At 44.6% G+C, this 16,580-nt stretch overlaps 1 protein-coding gene across 7 annotated transcripts in view; it reads left to right on the top strand.

Annotated features, from left to right (window-relative positions):
• Ctnnd2 (catenin delta 2) overlaps positions 1–16,580 on the top strand; it is an 813,816-nt gene that overhangs the window by 768,960 nt on the left and 28,276 nt on the right. For all 7 annotated transcript variants that reach the window (XM_063257972.1, XM_063257971.1, XM_063257974.1 and 4 more), the window contains 2 exons: positions 1,452–1,662; positions 6,506–6,590. In XM_063257972.1, coding sequence (XP_063114042.1) covers positions 1,452–1,662; positions 6,506–6,590 — 296 coding nt within the window. The remainder of the gene's footprint in view (positions 1–1,451; positions 1,663–6,505; positions 6,591–16,580) is intronic.

Below are 16,580 nucleotides of genomic sequence, written 5' to 3'. Positions count from 1 at the left end.
CCCAGGCACTCTGCACTGGAGAATTTAGCAGCAAAAAGAGGTTTTACTTGGAGATGCGTTGGAGGTAAAGTACCTCTAACAGCTTCTGGGAGCTAGCTACAAATGTCTGCTTACAGTAGGGCAGACAGGCAAGGAATCAAACTTGGTTTATTTGCTAGATCCACCTGAAAAATTTAAGAGCAGCCAACTTTGCTACAGGTGCCCATTTACTTACTTCCCGAAATAAATTAAAGAACCAGAACTGGAATTTGCAGGTGGGGTAAATTAATTGCCTTGTTGAATCATCGGTGATGCCCAAAGTGCTTTGTAGACAAAAAGTACTCTATAAATATGCCGGAGTAAGTGCCTTTATCATTGAGAGTAGCAAGATTAATGATGATAAAGTGAATAAGAAGAGTTGGATTTTATTTTATTTTTCCCACAAAAAAAAGCATGCCATGTTAGTAGGAGTTATGGTATAGAGGCGTACCATAAAATTCCATCAGAGAGACGAGGTTACAGGGGACACCTGGTTAGAGAATATTTTTCAAACTCCACTCCTGCACTTGCAGTGTTTCTCTTTGCTCTACAAAAGTCAGAACTCACACACCTGACCATGTGTCCCACATATTTGTGGTTTGGCTCTCACTGAATAACACAGGTCCCGCCATACTACTTGGGAAGCTGTTTCTGAGGGTTATGTTAGACTTGCTGTATGTTCTCTTGATTTTTGTGACTGTATCAGTTGAGAACTCACTAGGGACAGTGGTAAATCTGTTGAGCCCAGTGTCTTTGTTAATCACTGCATGTCAAGTGTTTTCTGTACATTTGCTCACTTAATCTTGAAAATATCTTGTAAATTAGGTATCATTATCTTTCTAGCTTTACAGACTAGGAGACTACTGAGGCTTCAGAACACTGACTGACCTACCCAGTGACTCAGTACACATGACTCTGGTACCAAGGCCCAGGCGTCTAATATCAGGGAAGGCGGTCAGATCTCCACATCTGTGGATTTTTCATCCTTGGATTCACCATCCATTTTTGAATTTCAGATCAGAAATATTCTATAAAAATAGCACCTGTACTAAAGATGTACAGACTTCTATTTCTTGCCCTTATTTCCCCCCAAAATACAGAGTAACAACTATTTACATTGTTTTTAATATCAAAAATAATCTAATGATGACAGAACACATAAGCAAAGCTATGCAACACCCCTGGATTGCAGTGAGCACCAGTGCGAGGAGGTTCCTGGTACCCAAGGCCCAGAGATACCGAGGAGCAGCCCTACTGTTTTCTGCATTGTGTGTTGAAAATCACCCTGTAGAGAACACAGAGCGGTGGGAAACCAACAAATATGCATCGATGCCCCCTGCATCCTCCTTTCCTCTCCCTGCACGCATCTCTCCCTCTGCTCACTTCCTGCATTGGGCTTTTCCTCAACTCTCCCCTCGTTTTCTTTTCCAAAGGCAAATACGCCATGCGAGACCTGGTCCACAGACTTCCTGGTGGGAACAGCAGCAACAGCGCAGCCAGCAAGACCATGTCGGACGACACTGTGACAGCGGTCTGCTGCACCTTGCACGAAGTGATCACCAAGAACATGGAGAATGCCAAGGCCTTACGGGATGCTGGCGGCATCGAGAAGTTGGTCGGCATCTCCAAAAGCAAAGGAGACAAGTAAGTGACAGTCTCTTCATTGGTAGAATTGGTCCTGGATGCTCCTGTCCTTTCCTAATTGTGGGTAGCATTGTTGAACATCCCTGGAAACCATTTGTGCCCATCTGCAAGAGAAGGGAAGTGGACAATGGTTTCCAGTCCTACTCACCATGAAAACTGACATTACTGGTGATGTGATCTGCTAAATTAGGGCTTGGAGGCTGATCAGGTAGCCTTGGCATTGCAGCCTGTGTGCTGACATATTTCCTCCACGTGAAAGAGAACAACTAGCTTAGCCCAGATGCAGGAAGGTATCTAGTTGTTATTGTCACTCTGAGGCTCCAAGTCTGTATGCTAATGGACCCCATTCATGGCTCTGTGCCTCTTCTGTTCCGCATAGCAACTCATCACAGAGAAGACAGAGTATGGTGCCCTCAGTGTACAGCTCCAACCCAGCATCCTTCTTGCTAACTACGAGGGCCAGCATTTCATTTAACGAGGTACCATGGTCACAGCTCCCAATCTAAAAATGAGGGAGGGGCTTTTATAATATGCTTCCTGGAGTTTCCAATTATAAAAAAAATTCTGAAAGGAAGACTAGAAACATCCATGGTAGAAAGGAAAGAGTGGTAGGGAAAGAGGCTTTAGGACAAATGGAATAAAAAGAGAACAGACTTGTGGAGGCCATTGTACTACCACAAGCGGGAACGTCGTCCAGTGGGATTTAAGAGCCAGGTGTCTCACTATTTATAACGGAAGAATATCTTCACCGGCCAGGGTGCTAGTGTACCAGTGAGCTGTCAATTTCTACAGAAACCTTCACAACCTTAATTAAATTTTGCCTCCTGGAAGTTCCTCAGTGTAATCAGAGAAGATTAAAAGAGTAAACCTTTTGTTTTCCAGGGGCTGTCTACCTCCTGACTGTTCCTTCCCTGCTCCCCCATTCCTTTACACCTAAATGCTAAATAATTTTTCTTTTATTGTTAAAGACAATGAGGAATGCACTTGGAGACTTTCTAGAAAGTTGATCTCATTCCTTCATTTAATTCACGATATTACCAAGATGGGATGGAAGTTTCTTGGTCTCCATTTAAGCACCCTGAGGCTTCCAAATAGCTTCAATCAACATTCCAGCATTAAAATTTCAATACTTTCTTGTATCAGGTAGAAGCCCCATTAGGTTCATGCAATAACTGTGTAGTGTAACTTTGGCTTGAATTTTATATAGCCACTGTGTAGGAAGGAAGTTACATGGTTTTCTCCTTTGTATGGCTTCACCTTTGAGATCTCTACTTGAAGTGCTTACACGCTTTGTGCACTGAACATGAATACATTAATACTTTTTAGAGCATGAACACTTAGACACACAATAAGCCCACAGTCCACAAAACACTCTATTCACGGTACAGTCAAAGATTCCAGTAGTTTCTCAGAGCATTAGTGTGAGAGAGCTGGGGAGTGTTCAGTGCGCACTAATTTTCTTTGACTTTGTGACTTCTCTGTGTAGTAAGCATCACCAAATGAGCCCCACAGAGAAAAGATGCCTCCATCCTTCCGGTGGTCCCAGAGAGCTGTTTGGTAAACTATTTAAAAATCACCAGAAAAGGTGGCCCATGAAATACTGTCATGTACACCCATTTCTACACCCTGTTTCTAATCCAGAAATGGCCCTGTGAGGTCTCGCCCAAACTTTATTATTGTTAACAGCAAGACATTTTCCACTCCAGATGATCTCATAAATATCCTTTAATTTGACCAAAAAGTTTCTTTATGGAATAGTCCCTTTTTTCCAATATCAACAGCCTGGATTTATGAGTTTAATAAGAAGTGAGAACAAGATGAAACGAAGCATCTTCCTAGGTATACTTCTTCTGCTTAGTTAATGGGCTCCATTTTCCGTGTACATTTTCCCTTTTTTATGCTTTCACTTAAGGATCAAAACAAGGTTTTTATAACTTCTCATTTTCTACCTACTTTTCAGTTTGGTGATTGCTTTCCACTGTTCTTAGACAAAATGAATCCAAGAGAATCTCTCTGAATGTTAGCATTAAACTCACCACTTCACACACAGTTCTGCAGTGGGAGTAGACACTGAGATTCTGGTGACCTCCTAGAAATAGTTTAATAAAATAAAAAAAAGGTTCCTTATTGAAAGTAGAATTTTTGGAATTGGAAATAGATGATTCAGTAACTGGAAATGTTAGGACTATTAAATCATCCTAGTTAATTAAAAAAATGCTTGCAAATATGTCTCTTAAATTGTTCTTACATATTTACTTCCAGAAATAAGTTTGCTTCATACTTGAAATACAATGGAAAACACAGGTGGAAAAATATATTCCTAGCCGTGGTTCCCCATTTTAATGTCCCAATATATTTTATTTTTAAATATATACCAGCCTAGACACGCAGTGTTGTTAATGAATCAGATGGACAGTTGACCATCACAGCATGGGGACCGCATGGCTCACTGTGACTTGGAACACAACCAAAGAAACAGGTGTCCTGGGGCCCTGCGGCAGGCATGGCTGTGTTGCACAGCTGTGAGGACCCGCACCTGCTGACACTGTCCGCCAGCCCAGCTGGACTGGTCCCGTGCAGATCGGGCATTGTGTGGCTGTTACTAACTCTCGCAGGAGTCTCACACGTTTCAAATTCTTGATGACTTGTTCTTTCCACGTCATTTTGAATACCCACTATGGACATTCTACGGGATCTGTCTGTTTCAAGAATGTATTTTAACAGTTACACAGTAAATAGTGCTGAATGTGTCACTGTATTTTGTCATAAGACAAAAAAGCTATTAACGTTCTCAGCTGTTACTTGTCAGTAAAGAACTGTGTTTTGTGGTTTGGATTATAATCACTTGTCACATTAGAAACACTCAATTGTTCAGATCCTTCAATCAATAGTTACAATTTTTCCAGTAGAAGTTTTTATAGTAGGTCCAAGTGATGGATCAAAATTAAAGTGTAGAAACAAAGGAATGTTTCTTTTACCTTCACATGTTATTATACCACTCTGATGTATCCACATTTTAATTGAGAGGTTAAAACCTGTTATCCATTACATATGCATTCTCTTTCTGTTTTGTAACTAAACAAGAAGTAAAAACAAAAAATTTCACTGTGTCAGAGTTTCAAGTATACATACCATCGCTACCTGAATACTCGTAGGTGTTCCCCCAAGGTTCTGTTGCTATTGTCACAGACAAATCTCTAGCTAACAATGATAAAATACAACAACACAGCATTTAATCTTTGTATAAGAGCACAATGTACTGTTAGCTGCATCCAAGAAAAGGTCTAAAAGGAATTTAAAATTACATTTGGAGCATGATACTATCATAAATTTTGAAATAATTTCACAGCCATTCATTTTGGTAAAATAAAATAATTTTACCTTAATACAGCTAATCTTTCCTTAAAATAATGAGATTTATGTGTGGTTTTCTTCTTCTTCCTCAAATATTTGATATGCCTAATAAAGCCAAAGTGGATTTCCATCTCAGAAATAATGAGTGACAGGCACTGTCATCCTTCAGTGAATGGTTGAAGCCTTGTACCGAGTTGTTCTAAATCACCAACACAAAGAACCAAGATGATGGCAGCTGGTTTGTGGGCCATGAATTTGTGTTCTGTGATGTCACTGCAAAATGCTTGTCTTTGGAAAGCAGCTGTGCTAACCACTGTACCACCAATGCCTCTGTCCAAATGCTCATCTGAAATGTGCATGTGCTCTAACTCTCCAATCCAACCTCAGCCTGACCCGTCTACCATCTCCTCACTTTTCATTTCAGTGGCATCAGGGCTATCCAGATACATTTATTACAGTCATGATTTTTTATGCTGCAGTGGCAGAGGTGAGCAACTGCCACCAAGAACATACGGTCCCAAAGCCATGACTCCCCACATCCCTGTTATCATAGAACACACAGCCTGGCCCCTCAGGTAGACCAGAATGTCAGTCACACAATCATGTACCTGGTTGTGAAACCACAAAAATGAAAAATTTCCAGGTACAGAATTAACAGCATCTGTGACCACTAGTCAAAGTAACTTCCATGAATCTGATTGCATAAAATCAACATAGATTTATCTCTGTTTGGAGATACAGATTGACCCTAAAGCGAAAGGTACAAAATATCTAGATGTTGTCAGAGGGATTTCAGAGATGTGTCTTGAATAAAGTTTAAGAAGCTCTATCCACGTGTTTCTGTGACCTTGGCTTTTCCCTTACACTTTGAACAGGAGGACAGAACTTGAAGTGCTTGTAGGGCTTTGCATGTAGGTACTTTACACACACGCCCTCCTCTGCCTGTGTGGGAGAGAAGTCTCTGCACTCTGACACTCATGTTCCTGTGCTTGGGCCGAGCAGCCCCGGAGAGCAGGTCCCTGTGATCACACAGCTATGCTGGGGCAGCGCTGTGATGCTCTGGGCTACAGCTGGAGCAGTAGATAATCTGGCTTGTTACTTCCCAGGTGTTCCGCAACATGCCATCAGAACTCCGGAAGCAGGCCCTCCGATCACTGTTTTCTTCTTCCTTCCAATCCATTTTGTAGTCAGATGCTATGTCTGCACTCTAAATGCCTCTGCTCTTGTGTTTACATTTTAAAAATTCTCTGACAAACTGCAGTGTCTTTCTCTCACCCTAAGAGCATGCTGATAAGAACAGGGCTGGGGCGCAGGACACTGCTCTGTGCTCCTGAGCTGAGAAGAGCAGAGCAGAGCCAGAGCAGCCGGGTGGGGCGCAGCTGGGCTGGGGCACGGCAGGGTGCACTGTGACTTTTCTGGACCAGTCAGTGTCCACGCTAGCCCAGTCCTTGCTCACTCACCGTCTCACGTTTCGCCTTCTTTCTGTCAGGCACTCTCCGAAAGTGGTCAAGGCCGCATCTCAGGTCCTCAACAGCATGTGGCAGTACCGAGATCTGAGGAGTCTGTACAAAAAGGTAAGGCCTGCGTCACCTCTGGGCTTAGGAGCTGCACATGAGCCCTGGGCCCCCGGCTACATTGCATGGCCACAAAAAGAGGCGTCACAAATGCAGGGAGCACGTGGCAGACAGACTGAAACAGCAATCAGCAAAGAAGCACAAATATATACACACAGATACAACACACACACACATACACACATATACACACACATATATATACATATCTGGCTCACGAAGCTTCCCCTAAATACCATGGTCCATGAGCCATTAGCCTTCTGGATCAAACAGACCCACACTTATGAGAAACTTAGCCACAGATGGCTTAAGGGATTGTGACTTGTAATTTTTAACTAATGCATAGTGAAGTGTCATATGTATAGTTATGGGGTACAGGTCCTGTTTCAGGACTGTGCACTGTGGCGATGGCCAGGTCAGCATACGTAACTTACCATCATGTCAGGCGTTTGTCATTTCTCTGGGCGAGAACATCCGAGAGCCTCTCTTCTAGCTCTTGTGTGATATTGATGCCATACTAAACCACCATGCAGAGAGCAGATGGGCCTTTTTTCCTGCACAGTAGCCTCCCACGGCAGGCTAAAGAGGAACAAATGACTGGTGGGGACAGTTGTGAGGGTCAGTCATCGACCAGGTTTAACAAGGATTTTGGTGTGGAGACAGAATGAGTATAAAAAGTGATTCAGGAAGCTACTAAGTGTTGCCGCCCAGGAATATTCACCATGGTGGCCCACGGGCCACTGCAGAGCACGGAGAGGCTGGGGAAAGGCTCAGCGCGCTCCTGAAACCCAGAAAGAATCCACATTGTGCAGTGAGAAGATTCTTCATCCCCGCAGGTTCACAAATAAAACCTGGAGGCAAAAATGCCAAACATAGACACTTGGGTTCTGCACTTCACCTCCAAGTGCTGCTAAAAAAAAAAAAAAAAAAAAAAAGTTATGTAACTTCTCTGGTTTGATTAGGAGGAAAGAGTTGTTTAACAAGTGTCTTCCAGAGGCTGTTGTCTTGCTATTATCGGTCTGACAAGCGTGGATAGTTTAAATTTGAGTTAATAAAGAGTGGTAGGTACATGATGCGTACACAAGGGAGAAGAGCCAGGATTCGGGGCTGGGGGGCACGTGGGTTTCCTTCAACCACTGCCCCAAACATCTCTGCTGCTACCGGGCTGTGTGTGGAGAAGGAATTGCTGACTGCGTCCTAGTCCTCCAGCCCTGGCACAAAATCAACTCCTTGGCAGGAATATGGGGCCACATTGTAGGGAGAGAGACCATCTGGCCAGCAGAAAACTTTCTCTTCCTCTAAGCCAGTGGGAAAAGGTAAATATTTAATAACTCACTCCACTAAGTTCAATACTGGCTCAATTTCCCCAAGGCCCTCCTACTCTCCTTAAGCATTCATTACTTTGTACTTTAAGGTTACAAAGTTTTATTTCTCTTTCAAAGTTTCCCATTTGGTAAGAGGTAGTATGTTTAATTGAAGCAGAGTTTGCGAATGAACCGCTGGAGAAGTGCTCTGAACTGCTCTGGTTCTTTTCTGAACATTTTGCATGTTTGGATGAGCAGCAGATATTTTGGGCTCTGCTCTGTTTTGCTTGAAATTCAGATCTCAGCATCCCTCCTCGGGTCCTTCTTGGGCTCCTGCAGAAGTCCCTCCCAGAAAGGGTGCCAGGGCCACAAGGCAGCCAGGTGTGAAGACCATGCTGCATATCAGATGGGAGCTGTGGTTCTGACTCGGTGCCCCAGAGGCTTGAAGGAATCTTGCTGCCTCACAGAAACCACTTTCACTCAGGTCCCAGACTCCTCTTTGCTGAGATGCATCTGCTCATATCTCTGCAGGAGAGGAAAACCACTTTTTGAAGCTTCAAGCTATTTGTTGGGTAGTAGAGTAATTTTTATACCTTAGTTTTTCCCCCCTCCATTAGCAGTAGAGTTCAAGATGTGTAACTGTTTTATCTTCCCATGAAAATAACACACAAGCAGGGATTTAATGGTACCAAAATGCAAGAGCTACAGATGAGTCAAAGCAGGCTCCATGGGAGAGATTCCAGAGACACAGGCTGGGGAGATCACTAGGTTTTTAGTTGACCCATGATTTTAAAACTTTGAGAAAGAGCTGCTCTTAATCATTTCCAAGTTTATGCAGCTGTGAAATGAAACAGACCCTTGTGCTTGGTGCCATATATACTACTAATAGGAAAGCTTGAAACTCAAAAGCATTCTCCATCTGAAAAATCTGTCTGCGGGAAAACCAAGTTCATTTAGCCTCATGAGATGTTTTAAACCATCAGAGTAGATTTGTTCTTTGCTCCCCATCTGCAGTGTATGTGCTATTGAAAAATGTCTGATCCAAGCCTTTTAATTATCCATATATCAAAAAAATAATTATCCATATATCAGACCTATTTGTTAAGCATTGATTATGGGCTTTGCAAAGGAAGAGTTCCAAAGAAAATTTCAAATGTGGAAGCAGCTACTGTGGGTAAAAATGAAAGATGGAACAATTACTGGCACCTTTATTAGATTCTAAATTACACATCTCAAGTTGGGTGTCCAAATGGTTAGCTTGTCTGTGCTACACTGACTGAAGAGAAAGTCTCGCACGCCGCACTGAAAATATGTAAATCTATCCAGATAACTAATGCAACTGCCTTTAGGTTTTTATTATAACTTCTGTAAAAAGAAGGCAGGCACCCCCAGGCCTTGGCATGGACACACCTGAAAGCATACATTTAAGGAAGGAAAATCATGCAGCCAACTCTTGAAGAGTACTTATCGTTTGCATAATTCAGGGGTCCAAGGCAAAGGCGCTGTGATGAGAGAACAGTGCAGGAGGGAGGTGGAAATGGAAGAGGCGGCAGCGTGTGCGTGAGATAAACAGGCTCCACCCTAGGGCCAACCTCGGAGGCCAGGGGTTCACATTAGCTTGGCTTCTGGATTTTACCTGGAGAGACCCGCATCGCCCACAGGGCTGGCCGTCCAGGTGCATGTTCTCACCAGTACAAAACTGCTCATTCATGATACCTTTGGAGCCCAGAAACACAGGTGTGTTACCGAACCTTCATCTTGAGTGAGGCCTGGCCTTCTGGGCTCGGTCTCCGAAGGGGAAATAAATGATTGCAGGAGAAGCTTGTCACAGGCGAGTGACATATTGCATCAACTTTTGTGGTCTGTAAGTGGAGATAAGCACAAAGAGAGCTATAAAATGTCTTTGTCACTTCTAGGGAATCTTTCACAGAGAAGGAAATTGTGGCTTAAGAATGGATGGGACTCAGGGGTAAAAGATAAAAGAGTAGATCAAAAAGCTTGCCATTTTAGGGCCTTTGATGTATAAACAAGGTCACGGACAAAATAAGGTGTTCATGAGTTGCCAAGGTTGGAATGGCTGGGTTCGGATAAAGATCATAAATTTGGTGCAGGGCAGGGCACAGAGGAAAAGGAGATAGAAATTATTGGTACAAATCATGAGGGCATATCTTGATTATCTGTACCAGATCACCAAGAAATGAATTGGCTCTCACAGAGACCCAGCTACTTTAACAGAAACTCAAATGCATAAACACAACAGCCAAACAGGCCTCTCTCATGAGACTGTGCCTGGCCTGTGGGAGTCCCTGGACCTACAGGGGTCACTGTGAACCCTGTGTGTGGCAGGAGAAAAGGGGCAGTCTCTGCCCCTTGAATCATTTGCTCAAATATGTCTAATGTCGGGAGCAAATATGACCCAATGGGGCATATTATTCTACTGTAGAGGGGCTGTGATGGCCAGAACTTCTTACTTGTATTAAGCACAGATATCTTTAGCTGTAATTTCTGTCTCCAGGACCATACCAAACAAGGCTGATTGGTCTGTGCCGGCCTCCCCTCGGTGGAGTTGGCTCCATGAGGTCACCCCTTTTCTAGGCCAGACATGCAGAGGTCTAACACACCGGCATGGCCACAGTCATCGCCATGTTGGTGTTCTGTTCTGTGGGCATGCAGGGTCATCAGCAGCTGTTGTGCCACGTGTCCTCCCTGAATGGATATACTCCTTCATATTCGTGTGAGCTGGAGGAGATGGGCCACGCTTCGGTACTGGGCGCTCTTCTTCTGCTAGAACTGGTGATCAGATGGTGTCTGAAGTCTGGCCATAGTGTGTGGGGGTAAAGTACAAGGAACACGGGACTTTAAAATCAAATGGCCCAGAGTCCAAGGCCCAGCCCTGCAGCATGATCTACGGCAAGTCAGGTGGACAGAGAGCCCCTGGGTGGGCATGGGCAGCTCCAGGTTGGATTACAGGCACAGTGAGTGAGTGTTTGGTTCTCCAGGGCTCTCTGCCAGTGCTCAGAGGAGCTCGGGGGAGGGTCGTATGCAGTTATCTGTACCTGATGAGCAGCATCTCCTGAGGAGTCTCCAGGACAGTGCTTCCCCTCTTCAAATGGTCTGCGGCCAGTCGGGTGCCAGCAGAGTCTTCTCCCTAGCAGCTGGACATGCACTCAGTGACCTGCAGGCTTGGGGTCCTGAGGTCCATGCACCACATCTTCCCTCTGCTTCATGTCTCAGAGTTGCCTGACCCCCGCATCACGGAGCCTTGATGCCAACCACGGAGACCTGGGCATTTCTCCCCCAGCCCTGCTTGGCACCCAGTGTTCTTGCGCCTGAGGTAAAAACCACAACCCTTACCCCTCTGGGTGTCAGTGATCTCAAGTGGATGCTTTGTAACTGGAAACTTAGGCGCCTGTGGGAGTCGCTGAATATTTAAGCTTGTGTGTCTGATTTATTTCACTTAACATTAAGGTCTCAGGGAGCATCCATTTCTCTACAAATGACACAAGTTTGTTTTCCTCGGCGGCAGAGTCCAAGTCCAATCCATTGTGTGTAAATAACACATTTTCTTTATCCACAAATCTGCTGATGAGGATATAGGTTGCTTCCGAGATTTGGCTACTATGAATTGCGCTGCTGTAAACACGGGCATGCACGGACTACTGTAATACGATGTCTTTACCTCTTTCAGGAAGATACTTAGGAGGGGAAGAGTTGGGTCACATGCAATTTCTAGTTTTAGAATTTGAGGAATCTCCACACTGATTTCCACAGCTATTGTACAAGTTTAAATTCCCACGAGCCTTGCCAGCGTTTGTTATTATGTGATTTCATCATGATGGGCACCCCCTTCCTGCAGCATCTACCCCATCACACCGACCTGTGTCCTCCTGTGCTGTCCCTCTCTGCCCTCCAAGGCCTTCCCACAAATCAGGGCCCACCCCTCAGCCTATCGAAATCAGCTTTGCTGACACCACCTCTTCTGAAATCAGCTTTGCTGACCTCTCCTTGGATCTGAACTAAGATCACCTCTTACTAATCCAAAGTAATTATAGAGGAGATGAGTTTGAATGGATAATTTTTTAAAAAAGGAATACTTCAAAAGAATGACTTAATGGATAATTTTTTTAAAAGTAATACTTCAAAAATAACTTTTAAGTATCACGAATATATTTTAGACTTCTGGCTAAAATGTTGCAGGGTTGTGGCATTGTAGTACTTAGTGATCACAGAAGATGTATATACACTTTTACTAGAAAATAATTCTTTTTAAATATATATCCCATGATAACTTGTACCAGGAACTTATGTTTCAAGTCATTTCTCCCTAAAAATACAGTGATACCTCCGAACTCTAGTACAATTAGTATCAATTTCTAAGTAATAACGTTGAATAAGCAATACCGTAGTCAGTTATTAGGGAAATCAAGAGGTGCTTCTTGAAAGAGACTTATATATGCAAGGAAATAGGAAACCCATAAACAAAAGTACTCATATCTGTGTTTTTGGAAAAAAATACATGCTTTTAACTTTTAAAAAATGATAGTTTTTAAATTATCTCAACTACTTGGATTATTTCCGAAGCTTCCAAATCCTACTTTCGGATCCCAGTGTCTGGTGAGGATACACGCCTCAGCCTAATGACATGGAAAATTGAATTTCATCTCAACCCCAGCAAACACAGATCTCTGTTTTGTTGGTCTTCATGGGCATTAGGTCCATGACTTATTTAGTGGGTCTTCCTGAACACAAATTTGGTAACTGACTTTGGTTTCTTGACACGCCCATGTTCCTTTCAAAGTATTACTTACACGGTAGTCACTTAAAACCTAAGCTGGTTTAAGACTTGCTGTGGTTCATTTAGAAAATGTGGTGTCCTTGTAAGTACATATTAGTGATGCATAATAATTGCATTCATGCTGAGAAGTGGGTGGGCATCAGCTCCTGTCCATTTTACATGGCTTGCCCCTCCTCCGCGCACCTCTCCCGTCCCCACAGGCTGCTTCCTCGTTTCTTTTACTCCTGTATCATTTGTACTTATATCTTGGATTTCCCATATTACAGAAGCGATATGATCTTTGCTCTTTTATGTTGATTGATCTCCTTTACCATTATGGTTTTAAGATCTATCCATTGCTCTACAAAGGACTCAGATTCCTCCTTTATGGCTGAGCACTGGTCCATTAAAAGGTTTTTGTATTTTTAGAGCGGGTTTAGATTCATAGCCAAAAGTGAGAGGAAGGTCCTGAGATTTCTCCTCTAGCCCCATGCACCCACTCATACACAGCCCCCCTATCCTCAGCAGCGCCCCCCCCCACCAAGAACACTGTGTTTATAACAGTGGACATACCATAATCGGGACTGTGTGTCTGAAGGTTTCAGTGTTCACTGGCAGGCGAACCCTTCCTGTGTGGTAGGGGCTAAGCTTAGGCTACCCATCCAGACAGGGGGTTCCCTGTCACCTCCCATGACATTTTTCCACTGTGTGGCACATTCTTAGCAGGTCCTACTGAATGCCCCACCCCCTCCCTGCAGCACCTCATGGTGGCTTCCACCTCCACCCCGCTATCTGGTTTAAAGCCTCACTGGGACTTAGCCAGTGAGGCAGCCCTGCCCCACCAAAGCCTGCCGGGAGCTCCTCGGGGTTTCAGGAATAGCCACAGCACCAATGTGAGTCATGCCACGCCTTCTCAGACACTGCCATGAGGACCCCTCTCAGAGTCACTGTGTTAAAGGATGACCATGGAGCTCTGGGTGCAAAGAGTCCTGCTTTGCCTTTGGAGACTCAAATTGGCCCATCCTGGATGGAGAGGAAGGGGTTGCAAAAGCCTCAGGGTACCAAAGTGAAACTGCTCTGAGGGTGAGGTGCTGAGAGAAGGGCAAGCAGAAGTGAGGGGACCCCGTTCTGCCCTTCTGCTCTCTGCTTCTCCTTGGGACGCTTTCCTAAAAGCTTGATGAGTGGACACTGTAAGTTCACCACGGCAGGAACCAGGCAGTATCTGTTGTCAACTGCAGGTGGTTTTTCCAAAATTTAAGTTACATTATGGAGGCTCGATTATTTTGTTCTAGGAAAACTCAAAAGTCTTTGGAGAGAGCAGACTCTCTTCAATATCTGTATGAGAATTCAGATCCTTACCTCATAAAGGTGAGGATCAAACACTAGACAGATCAAACACCAGAATCCAGTTCTCATTGACAATCAGTGAAGTTCTAGGGTAGATTAGCTCTGCCCCACCCTCACTCATAGCCTGGTGTTTTGAGGTTTGTGCCCTCCCCCGCAGAACTTCAGTGTCATGCATGGTGAGCTAATATCTCCTAGAAAGCCAGATTGCCTATGCTGGAGACAAGGTCATGTTCCTCTAGATAATGAGATTGTTTGCTATTGCCTGCTTGATGCAAGAAATAAAACCAGAAGCTAACCTTCAGGCATCCCCCCCTTTTCCACCAGGCATGGTGGACTCTCAGGTTACACAGGCCATTCAGCAGGTGCGTGGTGAGCTCTGGCAGAAGTGGAGCTGCGGCTTTCAAAGCCTCTCACAAGGGATGCTCTTTTCTTCCTGCCCTTGTATGCATTGCATTAGCTCTCACCACCGCTGGCCTGGCCGAAAAAGAAATCGATAAGCAATTATGGCTAGGTAAGGGGACACCAGTGATCCCTCCGATGTCCAAACCGTGGAGATGACAGCGTGCACACAGCTGTGTCATCTTTCACCACTGTGAGAGACCAGCCATGTGATGAGGATGCAGCAGCTGGTCCCTGCACACTGAAGCTGTGGGCCGGTGTGTAACTTCCCATCATCACCTCTCCTGCAGGACACACTCAGCCCCAGTGAGAATCAGAAATCTACATAATAAAATCGAAATTCCACATTTTTTGATCACTAAGCTTTGCAGTAAGCAGAGCAAGAAATACTTCCTCCTTGCCTTCGCCTGCATCTAAGATGGTGATGGAATCTCTAGAAGTAAATTAAGCTACTAAATGTGGAGCTGTCATTTTATCAAGAAACTTACTCACCAAGAATGCATTAATCTTTTTAATGTGCAGCAAAATTCTCCACCAAGGATGATTAGAAAGCGTAAGGACTCTGGGCACGGTTTTCTACCAGGCTCACGGCAAGATTCACACGTGTGGCTTCTCGGGGTTTTTCTCAACCCCTTGATGGCCAGTTGGGGGAGAAAATGAAAAGGCTGAGGTTAAACCCAGCGCTGGTACTTTCTCCTCTGTAAATCTAGGCATTTACTTGTTGACGTTTGTATCGACGAAAAAGGTCTTCCTTGTCTTTCTTCACGAGGTCCCCTGACCTCTCAAAGACAATTTTCAGACACGCATCATATGATATCTGTCCAAAAACAAAAGCACAAATGGGAAGAGAAGCAAAAATCAATTGTGCAGAAGTAGAAATCGATGTGTATGGCAGTTGCTAAACAAGAAGTGACTAAGTTATAGCTGCTTCTAGGACAGAGCCCCGAGCCGGGGGAAACCCACAAAAGGGACCCCAATTAAACACTCCCTCATAATTCTGTTCCATCACAGGCTTCTGCCTGTAGCGTTCCAAGTCAAACCCTTTAAAAATACTCTCCAGACAGAGACATTTTAGGAAGGGTTGGTTCAAGAAATAGAAAGCTCAGTAGGTTTGCATATACTCTTGCCTCTTACTTAGGATAATTTACTCAAATTTCCCTGCTTCCTTTTTGGTGGATCCAAGTAGAGTGATGTTACTTCTGTGAGGACCTTAATTTGCTTGCGAAAGACATGTTAAGCTCTGTCTCTTTCTTTCTGTGTCTCTCATCTCTATCTCTCTCTGTCTCTGTGTCTGTCTCTCTGACTCTGTCTTTCTCTGTCTCTGTCAGTATTTGTGTTTCATTCTGTCTCTCTGTATCTGTTTGTCTGTCTCTGTCTGTCTCTGTCTCTCTGTGTGTCTGTATCTCTCTCTCTTTTTAACTATCTTTAACTGTCTCTCTCTGTCTCTGTCTCTATCTCTGTCTCTGTCTCTGTCTCTGTCTCTGTCTCTTCCACCCCCTCCCCATCACAGCTGTGCCTTCACCCATCTCAGTGCCCCCAATCAGGTTAAGCTAGAGGCAAGGGGACCCGTGACAAGAAGAGCTGACCTGGCCAATGCAGTCATAGCCTGGCTGCGGTCCACTCTGCCTGTGGGCAATGCCATCGTGCCAGCTCTTTTCCTCGTAGGGGCAGCACTGTGGCTACTTAAAGAAACTACCTCCTCGCAAGGGGCTCCCACGCACGTGTGAGTGCGCATGTGTGTGTGTGTGTGTGCAGGAGTACTGCTTACAGCTCACCGTCAGCCTCAGGCTCCCAACTGCTCCTCCCACGTGGTCCCCATAGATGCTAACTCTGTGTTCCTGTGCTTACTCAGGAAGTGCCGTTTAGAAAGAAGTGTAAGTGCAATGATTGTAAAATTATGTGTAAGCACAGCAGGTGGACCCAGCATCCTAAATTCCTTGAGCTCCGTGGTCGACTCATGAATTACATATAATCCTGCTAACATCACTCAGGAGGATAGACTGGAACCTGCCCAGCCCAGCAAGCTCAGGGTCAAGTTCATTCGCTGGGCTTCAGGAGAGGGGGCAAAGGATGCTCAGCCACTGTCTCCAAGGAGACGCTCCTCCGCCTTCTAGAGAATCCTGAAGCGAGTCTTACACATCCGCAGGAGGCTCCCGTGGTAATCCT

Source organism: Cavia porcellus, unplaced genomic scaffold (genome assembly GCF_034190915.1).
Source record: "Cavia porcellus strain 051 isolate PalLab524CR breed Dunkin Hartley unplaced genomic scaffold, mCavPor4.1 scaffold_11, whole genome shotgun sequence".
Lineage (NCBI taxonomy): Eukaryota > Metazoa > Chordata > Mammalia > Rodentia > Caviidae > Cavia > Cavia porcellus.
This window is presented reverse-complemented; position numbering and strand designations above follow the sequence as displayed.